Source organism: Puntigrus tetrazona, chromosome 3 (genome assembly GCF_018831695.1).
Source record: "Puntigrus tetrazona isolate hp1 chromosome 3, ASM1883169v1, whole genome shotgun sequence".
NCBI lineage: Eukaryota > Metazoa > Chordata > Actinopteri > Cypriniformes > Cyprinidae > Puntigrus > Puntigrus tetrazona.
Window position 1 is genome coordinate 13,282,510 of NC_056701.1, and position 19,928 is coordinate 13,302,437.

The 19,928-nt window shown below is 37.4% G+C and overlaps 1 protein-coding gene across 6 annotated transcripts in view; it reads right to left on the reverse strand.

The window, feature by feature from the left end:
• Positions 1–2,866: 2,866 nt before the first annotated feature.
• The window catches only part of sept9a (septin 9a), a 63,331-nt gene continuing 46,269 nt past the window's right edge, over positions 2,867–19,928 (reverse strand). For all 6 annotated transcript variants that reach the window (XM_043235884.1, XM_043235888.1, XM_043235887.1 and 3 more), the window contains 9 exons: positions 14,567–14,767; positions 10,118–10,246; positions 9,876–9,957; positions 9,423–9,560; positions 7,824–7,941; positions 6,438–6,533; positions 6,256–6,352; positions 4,931–4,982; positions 2,867–4,290 (listed from right to left, as the gene is read on the reverse strand). In XM_043235884.1, the coding sequence (XP_043091819.1) occupies positions 4,158–4,290; positions 4,931–4,982; positions 6,256–6,352; positions 6,438–6,533; positions 7,824–7,941; positions 9,423–9,560; positions 9,876–9,957; positions 10,118–10,246; positions 14,567–14,767 (1,046 nt within the window). In that variant the 3' untranslated portion in view covers positions 2,867–4,157. The remainder of the gene's footprint in view (positions 4,291–4,930; positions 4,983–6,255; positions 6,353–6,437; positions 6,534–7,823; positions 7,942–9,422; positions 9,561–9,875; positions 9,958–10,117; positions 10,247–14,566; positions 14,768–19,928) is intronic.

Below are 19,928 nucleotides of genomic sequence, written 5' to 3' on the forward strand. Positions count from 1 at the left end.
TTTCAAACTGTTATGCTAGCACAGCTAACTAAACACTGGCTGACAGAGTTGGGGTAAGTTGTAACACAATTTAGCATTCCCTTGCATAGAACTGAGAATGTTTCTGTTTTTAATGTATTTTTTGGCAGCTTAAAGCTTAAAAGGTGTCCTGTGCAGTTTCTGGATCCATCAAGCCTGCACTCTTAGACTTTAAAACCTGTAGTGTGAAGTTAAATACACTGGTTTGACACCCCTGCGAATCTGATTCTGACTGAAAATTCATACATAGACACAATCTCACACACACATTTACATCGTTTTTCGCAAGATCTGCATATTCTTTACCTCAGTACACTGAATTTGAACGTTCAGTAAGCATAAATACTGTTGGGAGGTTTGTTCTATTAGTCTGTTTACACACACATGCATACACTACAGAAAGTGGCTCTGAGCTTTCATTAGTTTGCTTCAATAGACTTTTGCTGTTTCTGTTTCTTTTGTCTGACTGTTACCCCGGTATGTGTTACAAGCTTTCCCGGTAGTTGGGGTAGACTGTAACAAGGGCATGTATTTCAACAGTGGATTGAATTGGTGCCTTTTAGTGAACATATGTACGGGCTTTGAATAAGTGTTTGAGCACTCTAACTCAAAAATTAAGTGAGTTACAGATGCTGAAACAAAAAGTGTTACAACCATACTAGGTCTCCCCTACTGTAGGCTGTCAATAGCGCAAGCTAGAAGCATTTGTTGTCTTGGAACATTCTGCTAGGAATTACTCTATACACAAAACAATACCATATTTTCGAAATGTACATTTAAGGGTAAATTATTAGTTTGCATCACTGGATATTACTGTCAGTTGTTTAATCACAAGACATATTTTATCGGAAAAAGGAAGCAAAGGAGTTGGACTTCGCTCGCTGTGAAGAGAACGCGTCACTGAAACGAGCGCAAGCAGCCTTCTTGGAATTATCTCTCAACTTCCGTTTTTTCCGGTTGCTTTAGCATCACGTTGAAGAGTGCATTAATTGGAAGAAGTTACTACTTCAGGAACATAGTTAATGGAGGTTATCAAGTGTAGTGTTTGTTTGGAGCGGATGTCAGTAGACCGGGAAGATTGTAAAATAACTGGTTCATTCATAAATTCGTACGACCTCACCTTCGTGCTATTGACATACAAACTGAAGATAGAAGATAAATTAATTAGCCTAACGTTAATTGAATTACTTAGTTGTATATATGCCACTAGTTGTCAAATGTTTCAGCTTCATGACCCACAGGGCACACATGCTGTATCTTAGGTATTTATTTCATATTTAAGTTTTTTTTTTTTTTTTGAAATAGTATTTCTACTTTATTTCAAATAATGACATATCCTCTAAAGTGCTGTAGTGTCTGACGTTAATACGGAAAGCAGAAGGAAGCATCTTCAACTGCTAGAGCTGGTCAGATGACAGTAGTTGCTAAGCAGATTTTTATATTTATCATTTTACAAAACATAGCTGAGACAAGACGGCATATAATTAGAGTGACAGCACATACAAACATGCATCACGCATAGAGAGACAGGAGCTAGTTATCAAGGGTGGAATTAATGTGCCACCTTTAGAGATTATAGTGTCATGTAAACAGTGGGGGCTTTGCCCACTAAAAAGCACACTCTGAGGGCTCTCTCATCTTCATGAAGAGGGCATCCAGAGACAAACTATGCTCATTCAAATGGCAAATTAATTTAATTACAGCAACATGCAAAAGCGATGCTGCCACACATAAAGGGAGGAGCAGGAGGAAGGGAGAGCAAACAGACACGGTGGATAACAGATGCCTCGCAGTCTCATTCCCTGGGACACAGGAGATAAGGAATCTGGAAAAGAGAGTTTTGTGAGCTGAGAGGCAGAGGTGTAGACATAAGGTTCAAGCAGAACAGAGCACCATCTGTTTCTTTAAAGGTGAGAAAACAGGGCGCCATTTTAAGAGTGGTAAGAACACCTCTCCATTTTGAGATGATGGAAAGGAACTTGCAGTGAAAACAGACATGCAACGTCACAATGACAAAGATATTAACGTGTAAGATATTTGCTAGAAAAGCTTGTTTGCTTAGGATCAGATCTATGCATCATAACCGAGTGATTGTAACAAAACGGCCAGAAGATGCACGGTACATCGCGTTTCAGGACAATCAAAAACTTTGTTACTGCGATAGTAAGAGGTGATTCAAGTGGGAGTGTTCTCCAGAAACCTCATTGAGCTATTAAAGGAATGGTTCACCCAGAAACGAAAAAATGCTGAAAAATATTTTGTTAAAGGCTTCCAAGCCAAGTAAGCTCATCTCTATGCTAAAGAGCAGAATGGCCTAGAGCAAATGTTACACCAAAATAGATAAAAACATTTATTATTAATAATAAATGTATGAAATTTCTGTTTCAATATCATCATGGCAGTTAAATAGCTATATTACACATATATATATATATATATATATATACATATACATATATATATATATATATATATATATATATATATATATATATATATATATATATTAGTCAGATACAGATAAAGTTAGGTGAAAACCCAATTAATATCTCTGACTTTCTTAATACAAAATATCCTTGTAAACGTAAGTAATTATAAAATAAGCAACAGACTTCTGGAACAGCAAATGTCAAATGATTGTCAAAATGAGTTGACTTTAATAAAAGCAGTTCATTTCACCTGACTGACAATTTAATTTAGCACCTAGATGGAAAAAGTTGCACAGAAACATTCATGAAGTGGAAAACAGGACTCATTATTAAATGTTTCCCATTACCAAGAAATGCATGCAATTACAAAGTCTAGACAAATTTAGGAGGCAATTAATCGTTTAGAAAAGGAGTCAAAATAATCATTTAAATCTTTATTTCTTTAAAATAACAGGATATCAAAGTTATTTGTGTTACTCTGAATACCAATACAAAAATTTAATCACTATGAATATACAGCACAGGACAAAACAAAGATATTTTCCCAATGACGAGCATTTATAAAGGGGCTTGCAGACAAGAACAAAGCCTGAGGAATTGCACCGTTCTTAAAAGTGGCTCCTCATCAGATGTGGCAGGCAGCTTTCAAGGCACTTTAAGTTCCCTCTCCTGTAGGCCCTTTCCTCGAGGCTAAGACAAAACAAGACACTTAAACTGACAAAAGATGGTGCGCATTTCCACATATTTGGCATGACTGGAAGAGTATGAGGCGGTCTGGAAGGTTTAAGATAAATGGCACTGAATACTGCCTGATAAAAACGGTGTACCGGGTTTATACACAACATTAAATGATTTATTAAAAACCTATTGAACCCACTGCCATTCTCCTTCCAGTTCAGGTCACATTCTGCAATAAATAAGATCGTCTGTATAAAGTACATAACGATCCCATTTCATCGACATAAATACTATTTTGTTTACTATTCAGATAATCATTCCAACACAAATCCCAAAGCTGTAATTTCAATCATTATTGTTTTTATATGGTACCAGGGATCCAATGAGTCAGTTTTCCTGTAATTATTTGCACAGATGTGATAAAACAAACAGCAGGAACCACTATCGGCACACCAGGTTCTCTACAACGCCGTAGGCAAGAAGTATACATTTGGAGGGAAAGACGTCAGATAATCTGTAGTTTTATAATGGTGCTGCCACATCAGCTCATCCTCGTTTCTCATCGGTCTCGCTCAAAATGAAGCATAAATATTAAGAGAGCATTCAACAAATCACGTAAAAAGGAGCCTTCCGAGCAATCTCCTATCAAAAAAAAAAAAAAAAAAAAAAAAAAAAGGAAGAAAAGTTGCATGTGAAGAGCTGTCCGCACAGCTTGACCAATCAGAACCTGCCTCACAATCAACCTCTGCACACAGACCTGGAGCATCAGCAGAGCAAGTCAAACGCATGCAGTATATGGAGTAGCTCTTTAGCGGTTGTATTTCTGACCTCTTCAGCCCTCCGGTGCCCGTGCAGTGGGCGTGAGGGTTTAAGGGCACTGTGCTGGAGTTTCTGGGAGGTAAAGTCATTATGTGCTTTTCTAGATGGACCTCTTCACCTCAGTCCGCGGCTGATGGAAGGGGGTGGAACAAGAGGATTGGGGATTGGAGAGGAGTGAGGAATGTGGGGTGGAGGGGTGGTTTGGATAGGGAGCTAGATTTCGTGGCAGGCCGGGTGGTGCTCGCCGAGGCCGTTGGCCTGAGTGTTGTTCTCGTTGAGCCGACGGACGCGGTACATCTCGTAGTGGATGCTGCTGGTGATGTCTTTAATGTTCTGCATGTGGGTTCTGCGGGACATGAGCCAATCGCATGTTAGCACGACAAAAACAAGCCCGGCGTGATGGGTAATGATGAATAAAGCAGATGTCACTAAACATGTTCACTTTTAGAATTAAAGTGATAGTTCGTCATCATTTACTGAAATGTTTTCTAACACTTATATCCATGTTAATTTACATAGTTTTTATATGCATTTAGCTGAACTTGAGAGTTCCTTTTTGATATTCTTTACTAGGAATTAATTCAGACAAAAAAACTTTATATGAAGATTCATAATTATTTCTATTGTCCTTCAAATATGCTCAAAGTGTACTGTTGAATATCCTGAGAAGTATATATGGTAAACTAAAAAGTAATCTAATGTCTATTGAAAGCTGTATGACATGCTTTGAAATATTTGTCATTACACATTTAAATGGTTCCAATTTACAATATCTAAAAAATAGTAACATTAAATGTCAAATAATACACTATAGTTTAAATTATAACTTAATTACATATGCTTTAATATGTCAACACGTATCAATAGTTATGCATACACACACAAATCTAAAATATGTTACAAATTGCACATTTGACACAAACACATTTTTCCCCCCAGAAGCGTACATGTGCGATACTGTTTGTTAATCACAGACACAGACTGACCTTATGAGCAGGTCCCGCAGGTAGGCAAACTCACAGTGGGCAATATTCTCAACTACAGACACCAAAACACAACAGAAACATGAGTTGCATACAGAAGGCAAAGAGCAATAAACAGATCAATTCACTTCTTCCTCTCTAGCCATTTGCAATAACAAAGAGCAGTAACCGCTTCTTCACTAGGTGGAGCTGTTGCAGGTATGTTCAGGGGGAGGTGGACAAAGATGAGACATTATCACCTCCATCTCAAGTAATTCAATTTAAACCGAAGCCTTCTAGAAAGATAACCCTGAGAGCCTGACAAATTCACTGTGACAAATCCACAGCTGCAGGGACGTGAAAAAATGTTTATGAATTATAGATTACGTCAAACTCCATGAAAGAGAACAAGAAAGCCACCGTGGAGTAGACATCCAGTACAGGAAATGAAAGGTTTTCAAAGAGAGACTTTAATAAGAGGAGTCAAGCTCTTCAGAAAAATTACAGGATAATTACAGAGTCATTTGACTCTCAAAACATCTCACCAAAAATGAAAGAGTTTTTACTATGTTAGCATCTAAGTACATCAGTCGCCCAGATAGTTACTGTTCAAACAAGGCAAGTCAACAAGTAGCAAGTTTCTGACATTTTCACTCACATAATGTTGATTATAACAGACAATAAGACATGAGGCCATTGCACACCGAGTCAGAAATGTTCGCACATTCAAAAATAAATACGCCCTCACATTGTGTCAATCACGTTTACACACTTCTAAACTTTAGTCCGTCAATAAAAAAAAATGGACCAGGTTCGATTTTCTCCGTTTTCACATGTGTAGCAAGCATTTGCCGCATGAAAATTTCAGACTCAGTGTGCAAGGACCTTTAATCTGTATAAATGATATAATAAAATAAATCTAAAATTCAACATGACATTTGTAATGTTACAAAAGCTTTCTATTCCAAATAAGTGCTGTTTTTCATCTCTGTATACAGCAAAGAATTCTGAAGTAATAAGGAATAATATTATTATGTGTAATTAAATTACTTGAGTAACTGGGGAGATGGTGAAGTCCCTGTCAATGAGGCTCTTGGATAAAGGCATTTAACCGTCCAGCATCACGCAGACTCACAGGCAATATGACGCACTCATAATGGTCTTCTGAGTGGGTCCTCATTTACTGAGGATAAGGCTTTCTGATGTTTGGCTCATAGCCGTGCGTCTGCGGTTAATGAGCTCCCTTGATGTGCTTTAGGAATGTTGCTGTCTGCATAGTCTACTAATCACTTTCTCTCTCTCTTCTCTCTAAAGAGAAGAGACCTTTAGAGAATGAAGAGTTACAGTACCTTCAATGGTTCCCCATTTTGTTTTCCTTCCCAATAGTCTTCTCCCATTGACCTGATATTCCTGGTCACTTCCTACTACTGCGAAAGGAATCATCTCCTAATGGACATAGGAAAGAAAAAGATAATATCAGCATGTTCTTTAATGAACTACCGGTGTTTTTCTGAATGTACAGCAAACTCACTCTTATTTTCTCATTGATCATTCTGTCCTCCGCATCCTCATCGAACTCTTTCTGTGGGTAGACGTCAATCCCATTGGCTCGAAGCTCTTCCCTGATCTATAAAAAAAAATTACAGCTGTTCAGGGGCAAAGCACTGTGCATAAAATACAGATTAAATCATTCAAAACCATGTTATCATGTTATCTTTAGAAACTTCTTTCAAACCATGTAGCATTATACATTTCAAATAACAACAGAAACAAATATCTTCTTAATATATCAATTCTGTGCAATACTGGAAGTGACATCAATATGATACTTAGTTTGCAAGCGTGTATTTTTGTCCCTAACTGGTTAGAGAAGAAACGCTTTTGGAATCTGTCAGGAGTTTTTTTCTAAACCCGAATAAGATCTATGCCTGTGCTCCAAACAGCATGTGTTCCTCCTGTAAGAGGCACGCCAGCACAAGCACAAGGAGCCGTTGAGCTTGGCGAGAGCTTCCTTACTGCTATGTGAGACGCAACTAACAACCCCAGAACAGATGTTGCTTACCTACACTTCATTATACCACGTGTCTTAGGCTCATACCGGTGCTCTACAACTGCATAAACAAGTCCACTGCGGCTTTGTTTTAGAATGTTTGACTTTCAAGACAACCCTTGTTTTTCCATGCCCACTGTCTTAATTAATCCACCATCATATTGTAAATAAAACTAAATTAGTGCTTTGACAGGGCAGTAGCGTTTCTGTAGAAGCTTGTAGAGACGCCACCATCTGCAGTCTTGGAAATCTCTTAGGGAAGAAAGAGAGTCAGTTTGCCAGCTACAGCTAGAATAACAACATGACAGCATGTACTAGTTCTTCCACACATCAATGCACCGGTTTGTGGTATTCACATTATTCCACCGGGGCTTGCCGCACAAAGATTCACATTGTATTTTGTCTGAGTCTGTCTCATGCCTGGCACAAAAATAAAATATGAGTGTCCATGATAAAGGAAATGAATAGTCCTTTAGAAATGAATTAATAGTCACATGTTATGTGCTATTAACATATTTTCCTTGCACCTTGAATACATGTGAGTGTACAATTCTAATTTCTTATTTTGGACCAAGTAATATTAATGAAAAAAAAATAATTTTTACTTATCTTCCCTATATTCAATAAAAAAAATTTCATATTATACAATTTCATATTAAGATGGTATTCTTGCCACACTATGACATTTTACAGCCTGAACTACCCTTGGTTTATATAAAATGTTATTTTAAGATACTCTGCACCATTTGAGTTTGATTTGAAAGTATTTTTCAAATATTAATACGCAGTGAAGTGGTTTTGTTGAGGCTTTCAATTTTTTGGAAACAAAAGGATATGCTAAAAGAAGATTTAAAAACTTTAGCTCACTTTCTTTTTGAAGAAGTCCCTCTCTTCCAGAGTCAGGGTGTCAGCCTTAGCGATGACAGGAACGATGTTCACCACCTTACTAAGACGTCTCATGAACTCCACATCCAAAGGCCTAAGACTGAGGAAAAATACAAAGAAGAAGATGTCATGGAGTGGACGGTACTGAAGGCCGTTACTACCACCAGAGGGCGAAAACCACCAAAAATACACATGCCTTGAGATGTGACGCTCTTTAAAGATGCTTAGGCATGGAAATATTATTCACGCAATGCTTTTACAGATGTGAAAAGTGAAAAGGAAAAAGCACAGATTTGTGCAAATGTCCTGCCAGCGTGACTACGGCAGGCCCAGCCTGGAGTCTCTGAGGCTGACTGTTTGACTCTAATTAGCCGAGCTGTTCAAAGCCAGAATGCAGCTGCTGAGCAGTGACATCTGCAGAGCTGGATGGACATGAAACAGTCAGTCATTCACAGCGGCCCACAGACAGCCCTGCACCACACGTTCCGGGGGCATCAAGACACCCAAACCATGGGTGTGTGTGCCTGGCACGTGTGTGCACGGTCTTTAGATCTGTTTCAAAAAGGTTAGCGATGGATGGTGTAATGTCGCATACACTGGTGTTTCATATTGATAAGAAGTGACAGTAAAGGTATTTATTATGTTACAAAATTTTTCTATTTCAAATAAATAAGTAAAAAGAAATAAGTTCATCAAAAAAAAAAAAAAAAAAAAGTGTCCTTACAAATATTACACAGAATAACTGTTCAATTAAATTAAATGTTTTATATTTTATTGCATTTTTCCAATGATTAAACTTATGTATAGGTCATAAACAGAAAGTCTGGAAACTCATGCCAACAGCAGCTATAAAAACACAAGCATGCACAATGATTCTCCATCAGAGAGAAACAACAGCACAGACCACCCACCTAATCTGGAACTAAGATATTATTAGAAGTAAGAAGGAAATGTGCTAATGGTAAACAGTGAATACAAATCCCTGATGAAAACAGTAGAGGGCAAAGCACATTTCACTCTATATAATGTTTTAAAATTAAGATGGAAAATGCTTTTGGCTCGCTAAATCTTTCTGTAAGAGTCACATCGTTAAAAGCATGCCCTTCCAGCCAAAGGTCAAGCAGTAATGTGTTATACAAGGCCTTGTTAAAATAAGTGTGGCGACTCCACTCAACACCAATTTTACAAGCAGGTCAGGTTTTAAAGTTAAAATTATTCAAATGAAAGATTCCCAGACACTTCCTTTTTCTAAAAAAGGTCATGAGAACTTAGATGGTATTTATATCTGGTTGGGCAAAAACTGAATGTGCAAAAAATGAGGTATCAATACAGCTTGATGTTCTATACACTGAACATCACCTCAGACCTGTACTGCCCTCTGGAGGCCTTGACATTCCTTCTTTCCCTTTATTGTACAGGATATTTAGGCAGGCAATGTACAACACTTAATCATGCTAACAGAGCTGATATTAATTACTACACATGAGGTATATACAGCACAAGCCCTTTACAGTGATCCAAAGTCCACTTGTGTTCAAATACAGATCTGTTTCAAGTCACTTCTAAAGTATGTTTACTAACCAGTGTCCTGTGGGTGGTATGAAGTATATGCAGCAGTGCACTCGTGAGTCTGGGATCCTCTTCTTCCTATCAATATTAATCTCTTCCTGCAAGTACTGCTCATACTGGTCATTGATGAACTTCATTATGGGCTGCCAACTGTTGGAAGGAGATAGAACGAGAGAGAAATGTAACAACACTTTTTCCTCAAAATATCTAACAGCATTTAAAACTATACGGTCTCTCTGGATTTTCCAATCAACGAAGTGCTGATCAGGATCACTTTGTTGGTTTATTTTACGGGTTTATTTTGGAGAGTTTGTCTGCTGTTCTCCGAGCGCAGAGTGTGCCCAGAACAACTACATCAGCCAACACTAACAGAACTCATTTAGATAGTCATTTATATTTCACAGAAGAGGGCTTGACTGAACGAAGCACATTTTAGACTATACTTGAGCCTGGAGGCTACTTTACCAATTCTCGTTGTTGATTTGGTCACCAAACCCTGGTGTGTCTATCACCGTCAGCTTCATTCGAACTCCTTTCTCCTCTATATCTGTATAAAGATGGCAGACAATATTAAACCTAACGCATAATAATAAAATGAAGTTAAGATTTTATTCTCTCTTATTTAGTCTCTTTTTTAAAAATCATGAATGTATGGATGGCACAATCATTAAAAATGACAGAAAATGGATCTAGCTGTGCAGCTTTACCATGACTGATGGACTTGATCTCGATGGTTTTGGGAATCTTTTCCTCAGCCGTGCCCAGGAAAGACTTGCGGCTCACCTTAGACTTGAAGAGCGTGTTCATCAGTGTGGATTTCCCCAAACCACTCTGACCTGTACACACGCACAACAAATCACAACAATCACATGGAGATAAGATTATAGTCATCTGCCCAGACCTAGACGAGTCATTCAGTCTAGCTGCTGAAAAGTCAGAGCCAATCTACAGAATCGACAGATTTCAGATTTGTTTTTGATCTTCAGACTTCAGTTTGATTCATTTGGAGTAAAACAAATATGTTTTACATTTACTGCCAATTTTATAACACATTGCTTTCATTTGTTAATTTGTCTCAGCAACAAGACACGTTTCTGCTCAAGTTTGATGCGTTAAAAACAACTTGAAAGGCGTAAAGATTCAAACCCTAAACTTAGAAACTGTTAAAAGTATTTTCACTTCAGGGGTTTCAAAATGGCACTAGCATTTGACAAATTACTGATTTTGTTTTACTAATTATGTTTTACTGAAGTGAAAACATAACTATTTAAAAGTATCTAAAATAATTACAAAAATAATTACATTTGGCAAACTCAATTAAATATCCCTTTGAGTATATCAGTAACTCAATCTCTAAGAAACAGAAAGAGCATGGCAAACCTTCTCCAAAAACTGAGAATAATGAGACTCTGAAAAGAGTTCAGCTTCAGTGGCTGAGACAGCTTTACAGCTTTATGGGAGAGTGGCAAAGAGAAAGCCACTGTTCAAAAAAATGTCACATGGCATCTCGGCTTCAGTGTGCCAGAAGGCATGTGGGAGACTCTGCAGCCAGCTGGAAGAAGCTTCTATGGTTTCATGAGACCAAAATTGAGCCATTTTTTGGCTGTCAGACTAAACACCCTGCTTGGAGCAAGCCAAACGCTGTCCATCATCACAAACACACCGGTGGTGGTGACGACAGAAGATGCCTGCACATTAACACAAAGCTGCAGTACATAATAATGGCTTATAAACAACATCATTGAGCCAGGTCAGAGTCTAGATGTCAATCCAGTTGAGATTTTATAGTTGGATGTCTGTATTGACACTTAGTCGATACTTTTTGACAAATTTGTAGAAGATGGTTTGATACAAGATGAGGCTTACAATTGAGTCAATAACAGTGATTAGTGAAAAGTTTAAATTAGTATCAATATTAGCACACAAGCTAGAACAATGGTAAAATGAAGGAAAGCGAGGATATATTTATTTCATTTTTACATATTCATTTGATCACTGTCAAAAAGACTGAATAAATCAAAAGGAATCAATGCACCGTGAAGATTTTTACTTTTATTTGCCACTTTTTTATCCTTATTAGTGTAATAATTTATCTATTGTGTTAAGTTGATCTTGAATCTTCTCGATTGTAACATTGTTCTAAAACTCAAAGGAAAAAAAACAAGAAAAAGAAAAAAAGAAAATCTCCACGGATGTTGAATACTGCTCTTTTTCATTCACAGATCACGAGGGATGCTGTCCTGAGGTCTGAATGAAACTATCACTTCATTGGCTCATGCTAACAGGAGCTTGTGTTTAGCTGTGGTTTTCTTCAGCCTCACTAGCTCACATCTGTCAGTCTTGGTCTCATCACACTGTAGTAATGAGGGCCTGCTCCATTGTGCACCGAGCAGTGCTGCTAACTCTCTCTCTCTCTCTCTCTCTCTCTCCAAACACCCTGTCATCCAAATCCACAGCTGACACTGGATTCAGATGTTCCTTGCCACCTTCCTTTCCCTGTATACAGCCTACAAAAGACAGCATTATTCACTTTCTGACACTTCCATCAGGAAAAAGTGATGGAATGAGAGACAGGAGTCAGAACAAACGGGCTGCAGCTGGGAACAGGCGAGGGTTGGCTCTCTCAGCTCTGTCTGGGTTAAGTCAACAGCAGGTTTGGCCACACTGACCCAGAGAGCCACATGTGAGAAACCAGCTGCAGCTTTGCGCAAGTGCAGGTTCATTTTGCTGTCTTTAGTGGAGCTCGTAATTATTTCCTCTTGTAAACACTACATAAATCACTCTAGGTTTAATACACGGACTGCGTCCTTTGGGATGCTTATGCTGAAATGGAAAAATACCACAAGGTGATGCCCTAAACATTTTACCCTATCACATTACTCAAAACACACTTCGTTCCCTCATTTACATTCTTATTTCCTCTTTCCAAACTCCACTTGTCTCAAGTGATTAACCCATTTTCACAAGCGAACTACATGACTTCAGAAACTTAATTTCGAAAGCAAAACAACAGAATTCTCTAAAATCAAACTGAATGTTTTCCTGTTTACTTTTTTTTTTTTAAATCAGATTCGAGTGTGAGCTGATCACAACCCTGAACGGACTACCTTATGCAAAAAACAAAGAAAGATGGCACGCAGAGTGCTGTCATATGGCTGTAAATACGAAGGCCAACGAAATTAGTATTTATGCGATAATAAAGTGCCGCTGAAGCAAGCGAATTCATGAACATGACAAAAGCAGGATGCAGACTATGTTGAAAAAGTACACTTAACTTTTCTTCCACCGACCACCATTACGACTTTCGTCCACTTTAATTGAAAAATCAAAACTACCGGTATGTAAAATCAATGCAGAATTTTGACAAATCTAATAAACTCATAAGTGAAAGAAAACATTGTTTTTCTTTTCCAAGTTTTAAATCTAAAAATGCACCATAAATAAATGTATTGTCTCTCAAGGGTGGAATCTGAATCATTTTTAAAAAAAAGACCCAAGCCATATCATGTTGATGTCAAAATGAAACATTAGCATATTGCCCACCCACTTGTTAGTCTTTTCGTATTGGTCTGAATGAAAATTGCTAATTCATTCATGCCACTAGATGCCGCTTTTAGAGCATTAAAAGGTCACAAATGCTGCTTTGAACGAAAACCGACCAATCACTGGAGGGTTTTGGAAAAATTAATTGTTGAATGAATTGTTTAGGAGTTGTTGAACATGCATATTATAAGAAAATGAAAGTGGTTTTTAACCTCGCAAGCATGTCCACCTGTTGTTTTGGACTCTCAAAACCAAAATATGAACCTTTCATAACCCATAATAGGGGTGCTATAAGTCATAGAAGTCTTTGATATGACCATTCAGCCTGTGGCTGCATCAAAAAACACCGGACGTATTTAGAAGATTTCTTTAGCAACACCCTGGCAACAATTTTTAATTCCTCATGTATTGTTGAGAAACTGTGAAAATGAACTGTTCAAACATGTCATAGGTCTGTGCCGATAGCCTTGTGGTTAGTACGTCAACATACAGCACAACTGCACTCCCGTCTCAAGGTCCCTCTCTAAACCCAATGCGTCATCTCTCTACTGTCCTATCCTAAATTAAAAAGCATAAAAACCCATAAAATAACTTTCAAATATGTATCAAAGAATCTAATGCATGATGTTTTGTTTTCCCCAAGCCAGTTAAACAAAAACTGCAGCCAATTCAAAAGATTTTACTGATTGTGTCAATCAAAGTGTTGATGGCCTAATAATTGCTAAAAAAAAATACTAAACTCGAACCTACTTAGTATAGAATTGGCAGCCCATCTTTATTGACAGCATTACCGTTTGTCATTCTGAACTCTCAGCTGAATTCATGAATTCAATGCACCACATTAAACCATCATCTCAAAGTAAAAATATTTCACTCTCCTGAAGTATGTGGCATGTCAAGTATTGCTGACTATTACGGTTTCTGAGGACGTACTATTAGCTAACACTAATTAACACATTCAGCGCACTAGAACGATTATGCAATCATTGAATATGTCAATTTAATTACAGCGGGTTTTATGCTTTGTCTTCTGAAGATGTGTAGGCAATTAAACTCATTAACAGCCTAATGCATCTAAAAGACTAAAACAGAAACTGCGATAGATATACAACCTCATGAGACTAAAGACAAAAAAAAATTAACAAGCTCATACAGGAACACACTAAGACGCAAGAACGAACATAAAACTGCACATGGAATAATACACAGCCTGAGTGGTGGCATTTAATTGAGCACTGCTTATGAAAGCAGTGTGTGGTTTGGAAGTGTTATGGAAAATTGAAGCTGTGATTACCATAAGATTGTTTTATTAAAGGTTAGAGTAATTAAAAGCGTCTCTACAATTATAATTTATGGCACTTTCACTTTATTTAAAAAAAAAAAAAAAGAAAAAAAAAAGCTCTCTCTAAATACCTAAATTACAGAGTATTTTCATACCAAGGCTATTACTTACCAAAGCAGGGAGGGGGGCGTGTGACCCAAAATCTGATTAAAACACAATTTTAGAAATGTCTGCAATAAAGCTAGTGCCACTACCATATAATAGTGCAAGCATTTAACAGAAATGTATCTGAATGATTTCTCAGAGATCAAAGCGTAAAAAGTTGACTCACCCACTACCATGATGTTGAGCTCAAAGCCCTGTTTCATGGCCTTCCTCCTCATCTGCTCCAGGATGGCATCAATGCCCACATAGCTGAAGTCGACGCTGGGTTTCTCCAGGCACATGGCTGGGGGCATCTCTGGTATAACAGACTCTGCCATGATGCTACTGCTGCTGCTACTGCTGCTGTAGCTGGAAATGACCTCTGACCCTGTAGACGTGAAGAGAAAGCGAAATGAGGAGCCATATGTCATGGGGTATTTTGTTTGCACTCAAGAGCATTACACTGCAGGGTATTTTATAAGCTGTTTCAGACACTCTTGGAAACAATGTGCTTCTACACAGCTGGAAAATAGACATAATAAACAGGGGACTCTTCTCCAGTCTAAAGCCTGCTAGCACATTTTTAAATAAAATTTAAATAAATATCCATTTATTTGAGGCGTATTATTGGGCCAAAAATGTTCTAATCTCACTTCGAATGCATCTCTCACGTGAAAGAGCCCCTCTCCGAATCATCTGACATTATTTAGAGTACAACAATCTCATGACCCCTCAAAGATCAGGATGGGATCAAGCTACGTTACATTAAGGCGAAAGCCAAGATGCACTGTGTCTGGAATGTGATCGGTAAAACCACATGTAACAGACTCACTTCTCACATTTAAATGAGGCTGTAAATGCATATGCGTTGTCTTTCAGCTACAAAAGTAATATGTAACAAGGTTGCATTGATAAATAAATCACATCACCATGACAGACTGAGAAATGTGAGAAATGACTTCCGACGGGTTGAAATGAAAGCAAATCCAAGAGAAAGTATTTTGAATGCATTCTTGCAACGTTTTGAAAGTTTTGTAAATTGCTTCAGTTAAACGTGACCCGAATTCAAGTGCGACAAGAACGATCAGATTTCTATCAAATCATGCTACAGACACACTAAAAAACATTAACACATTATCCGAATGAGAAATGCTCAGCTCCAGGCACCATGAGGAGTTGCTAACTAGGCCTCGATATATACATTTTAATTAAGCCAAATACATTTTATTTACATTTCAAAGGGCATGTTTTCTTCCATATTCCAATAATATTTACATATGACTTCACAAGAACTACATTACAAATACTTGACACTTCTTTTTTTATCATAAAAGAGGTTGGTAGAAGACACTTCCTTTGTGTGAGAAACGCCCATAAATAAGTGATAAGACACTTGTGTAGCGATGATAATACTTTGGTAGCACAGAAAACATAGGCTAAACATAAGATTTTTGTACAACTTTCTTGTTTTAGGCAGAAGATGCAGTCAATGGAGCCCCATCTCAAAGCCTGCGGCCCTGTAAAGAGCCCCATAGATCAGTGGGTCCTTCCAGCAAACAAAGCTGTTAAAAATTCTTCAAGTCAGTAACCTGATCCACTGGCAGCTCTCGGGGCTCGGTACAGTTATTCAGAAAGCCTATCGGCTTCTCTCCACCCTGACAGGGAGTCAAGCCAACAAACCCACAGCCACTGGATTCCTAGCTTCACAAAAGACCCGCTCTTCCCCAGAGACTCTCCAATGTTACACTGCATTACAGGTATGGCAAAGCAACCATCCGTATAGAAACTTGTTCTGAATAGTAATTCATACATTAGAATGCGTGTTCATAGTTGACAGGGTGACAAGACTGAGCCGGTGATTAAAAATAAAAAAAAAAGAGAGAGACATCTCACCTTGATTGTGTTGAGAGAGAGGAGGACATCCGTCTCTTAAGACACAGAGAACAGACAAGCAACTATTGAAGTTATTTGGAAAAGTATGTGCAATAACATTAGTGTCATTTAAAAAACTAAAATACTGATGCACATTAAAACGTTGTCCAATAATTCTGTAAATGCCAGATATTAAAATGGCTAATTATTGTCTAAATGATAAATTAGGCTGCTGTCTAAATATGTAGTAAAAAACAAATAAACAAAATAATTACACAATAAAGCATGATACACAGGACATAAATTCTATCCATTAAATTCAGCTTCCAAAAGTGTGTACTATTTTGTCAACATTTTTAAATACATAATTATTCAAATAAAACATTAAAAATACAATTAATGGCTTTAAGTTCAACAAATGAATTGAAACATTCAAAACATTAAAAGATAACCAACTGCAATTAAATAATCAATATGAAGACGTACTTGGGGGGAGAATAATTGATAACACTTTAGAATAGTTATTACTTGTTAACTATTAATCATGACTTTTCCCTCAATAAATGTGCTGCTTATATATACACTCCTTTAATAGTTAGCAAGGTAGTTGTTAAATTTAGGTATTGGTTAGGTTTAGGGACATAGAATAAGGTCATGTAGAACAAGACATTAACGTGCTTAATTAGCACTAATAAATGGCTAATAATCTAGCAACATGCATGCTAATGAGCAACTAATCTTTGTAACCGTAAAATAAAGTGTTACCAAAAAATTCTATTCAGTGTTTTTTGTCAAATATCTCCATGTACAAATATGTTGACAGGATTGCACTTTGGGCTTCCGTTTGTTAGCACAGCCTGGAAACACAAACCCGTAAAGCCAGGAGGAACAACTACCCCTTCCGGCATGGAAAAACTCTCTTACTACTACCTGAATGAGGAGCGGCGACTCCTGTGTTCAGACAGCTGATCTAGCTCTTTCTGCTCCGATTAAGTATTCTGAGAACAGATGGCAGGCATGTGCCAACAACATTTTTCCTATGAAGTCTGTATGAATAGAGTCATATTTCCCTTACACTGTTTATACTGTGAGGAGACACACCTAGCTTCCACCTCTAATGACCAACAGACCACTTGCTCAGTTCATTTCGATCCGTTCGCATCCCCTCCTTCTCTACTTAGCCAGGTCAAGGCAAGAATCGCCTTCCCTTTTATACTTCAATTCTTGGCTTCCGCCCCAACATCCTCCTCCAGGGTAAATACAAAGTGATGAATGCAGAGAGTGAAAGAGCACTTTGGTGGTGGACTTTACAGTGAAAAGGTCATCTCTAGCCTCTTTATACCATTGTCAACAGAGGTTAAACTGAAGTAAAGCAGCATCAAAATGGCCCATGCTGATTTTGGCAAAAGCCACTGTATTGTCAGTAAGCATAAATATCCAATACAAAAACATCCCTCAGTGGGAACAGAAGACAAACAGTTATAGTACCAGAACAGTATTCAGGCCTATTTTTGACTCAAAGGAATTGATCTAATATACACTACAACATGCCTTTAAGAAAAAAGAAAGCAGTTCCTGGAAGATGCAAGGAGGGTGTTAGAGCCTAATTTAAAGCCTTCTCACATATTTCCAACACAAAAAAAAAGTTCTGGGACAGAGAAATCGGCTCCACGTCGGCTCTTAAAACTTCAGACTAGAAACCGCAAACATGAAAAAATAGAAACACACATCCTGTCCTAACATTGGTCATTATACATTTATGGTATATAAGTTTTGCATGCATGGTAATTGAAATATACACATTTATGCTTTATATACTAAAGTCAGGAACCTATTAACTCTATTAACTAGTTGCTTATTAGCAAGGATATAACAATATTCTGCATGGTCATGTTTTAGATCTCTTTAACGTACCAAATACCCAAACTACATTAATGCAGCAAACTAGGAGTTTATTAAAGAAAACCTTAACTCAATATGTATTTGCTATTCTATAGTATTACCATGATGAATTTATTGTGAAATAACAAAATAATAAAATGTTATATTTTAATATATTTCAAATATAATTATATTCTGTTACAGAAAATACACATTTTCAGCATCATTACTCCAGTATTCAAGTATAACGTGATATTGCAGAAATCATTCTTATTTACTTATTTGCCGCTCAAGAAATCAATTTTAAAAACAGGACTGCTCACTATTTTTGTGAAAATGGTGATAGATTTTAATTCTGGATTCTTTGATAAATGTTCAACTTAAAAGAACAGCATTTAATTCAAATAGACTCTTTTTTTAACATGTCCGACTCTTTTAATCAATTTAACACATCCTTGTTGAACAAAACTAAAAAGTAGCTTACAACTGTATAAATATGCTCAATCAAATTATGTGTTGCGTGTTTAAATAAGTTGATGAGATATGTTATTTGGTTCAGAGCGCAGTTAGCATCTATGCAATCTTCTAGAATGCAGTTCTAGTAAAGATCATTCACTCGCTGCCCTGAGGGTGATTTGGAGGAGATTCTCTTTGGCTCACAGTAATGCCCGGCATCTCAATACCCTCAATCTAGGAAAGTGCTTTACGATAGCTGGAGGTCTCTAGAAAGCCCACCTGTATTGTCGAAGGAATCTACAAACAGCACAAAGCCTGATCAAACACAAACATCGGCTTGTTTTTGCCTCACTGAACGCAAGCAATTTCAAACCTTTTTCCCCTACAGAGAAGAACTTATCACGCCAGTTTATCAAGGACTTCTTGGCAGTATACTAGAGGTTCTTCAGAACTGAAATGTTTTTTTTCTGAAATGTTTGCCCGTGACACATTTTTGTACCCATCTGTTCTTGGATCAGCTTCAGCATCTAATGGAATAAACCCATCAGCCATCACTATGAAACATATTGAAAGCGTATGAACTCCCTGACAACAGACAGAGTCACAACAGAGGGGAAAAAAAGCTGACCAACAGAACTATGATTTCCCTTCATCCAGGACCACGTGCGATGTCTTTCCTGAGTGATTCTGTGCAACTCAGAAAAGTAAACTGACCCCACGGCCTGTCATAGAGAATGGAAATCCATGCCTGTAAAAGGAACTGTGAACACAGGTGCTTGAGCACAATCAGAGTGACCCCATAAATCTCCAGTACCATTAGCCTGAGCATTACAAACTTGCCAAATTAGCAAAACAGCTGGAAGACATTAAAATCCCATTATATGAGAGCAAAAATCCTACTAAATTAAGGGTAAAATGGTATATTAGAGGCTGCTTGTGTAGATTATGTCCCAGCAGAAATTTATTAGACAAACTCACCATCAGTGCCTGGTTGCAACAAACCTCTAAAGTCCTAATTCTGCCCTCAATTCTTAATTATAATATTATGTTTATAATCACTACAGGTTTTCTTAACTTATAGGCTATGTGAAAACAGCTCAAAAGTACAAATTTCGTCATCATCCACACCACTTTAAGTAAATCAGACCTGATTTAACTCGCACATGACAAGCAATTCTAATAAATGATTGTGTGAATTTTCAAGCATCAAAAAAAACACAAAAGCACCACAAAAGTGCTTAATGATTAAACAATGTAATGGCGATACAAATGATTTACTCCAGTTAAATATTACACATATATATATATATATAACATTACTCCAGTCACATGATTTTTCA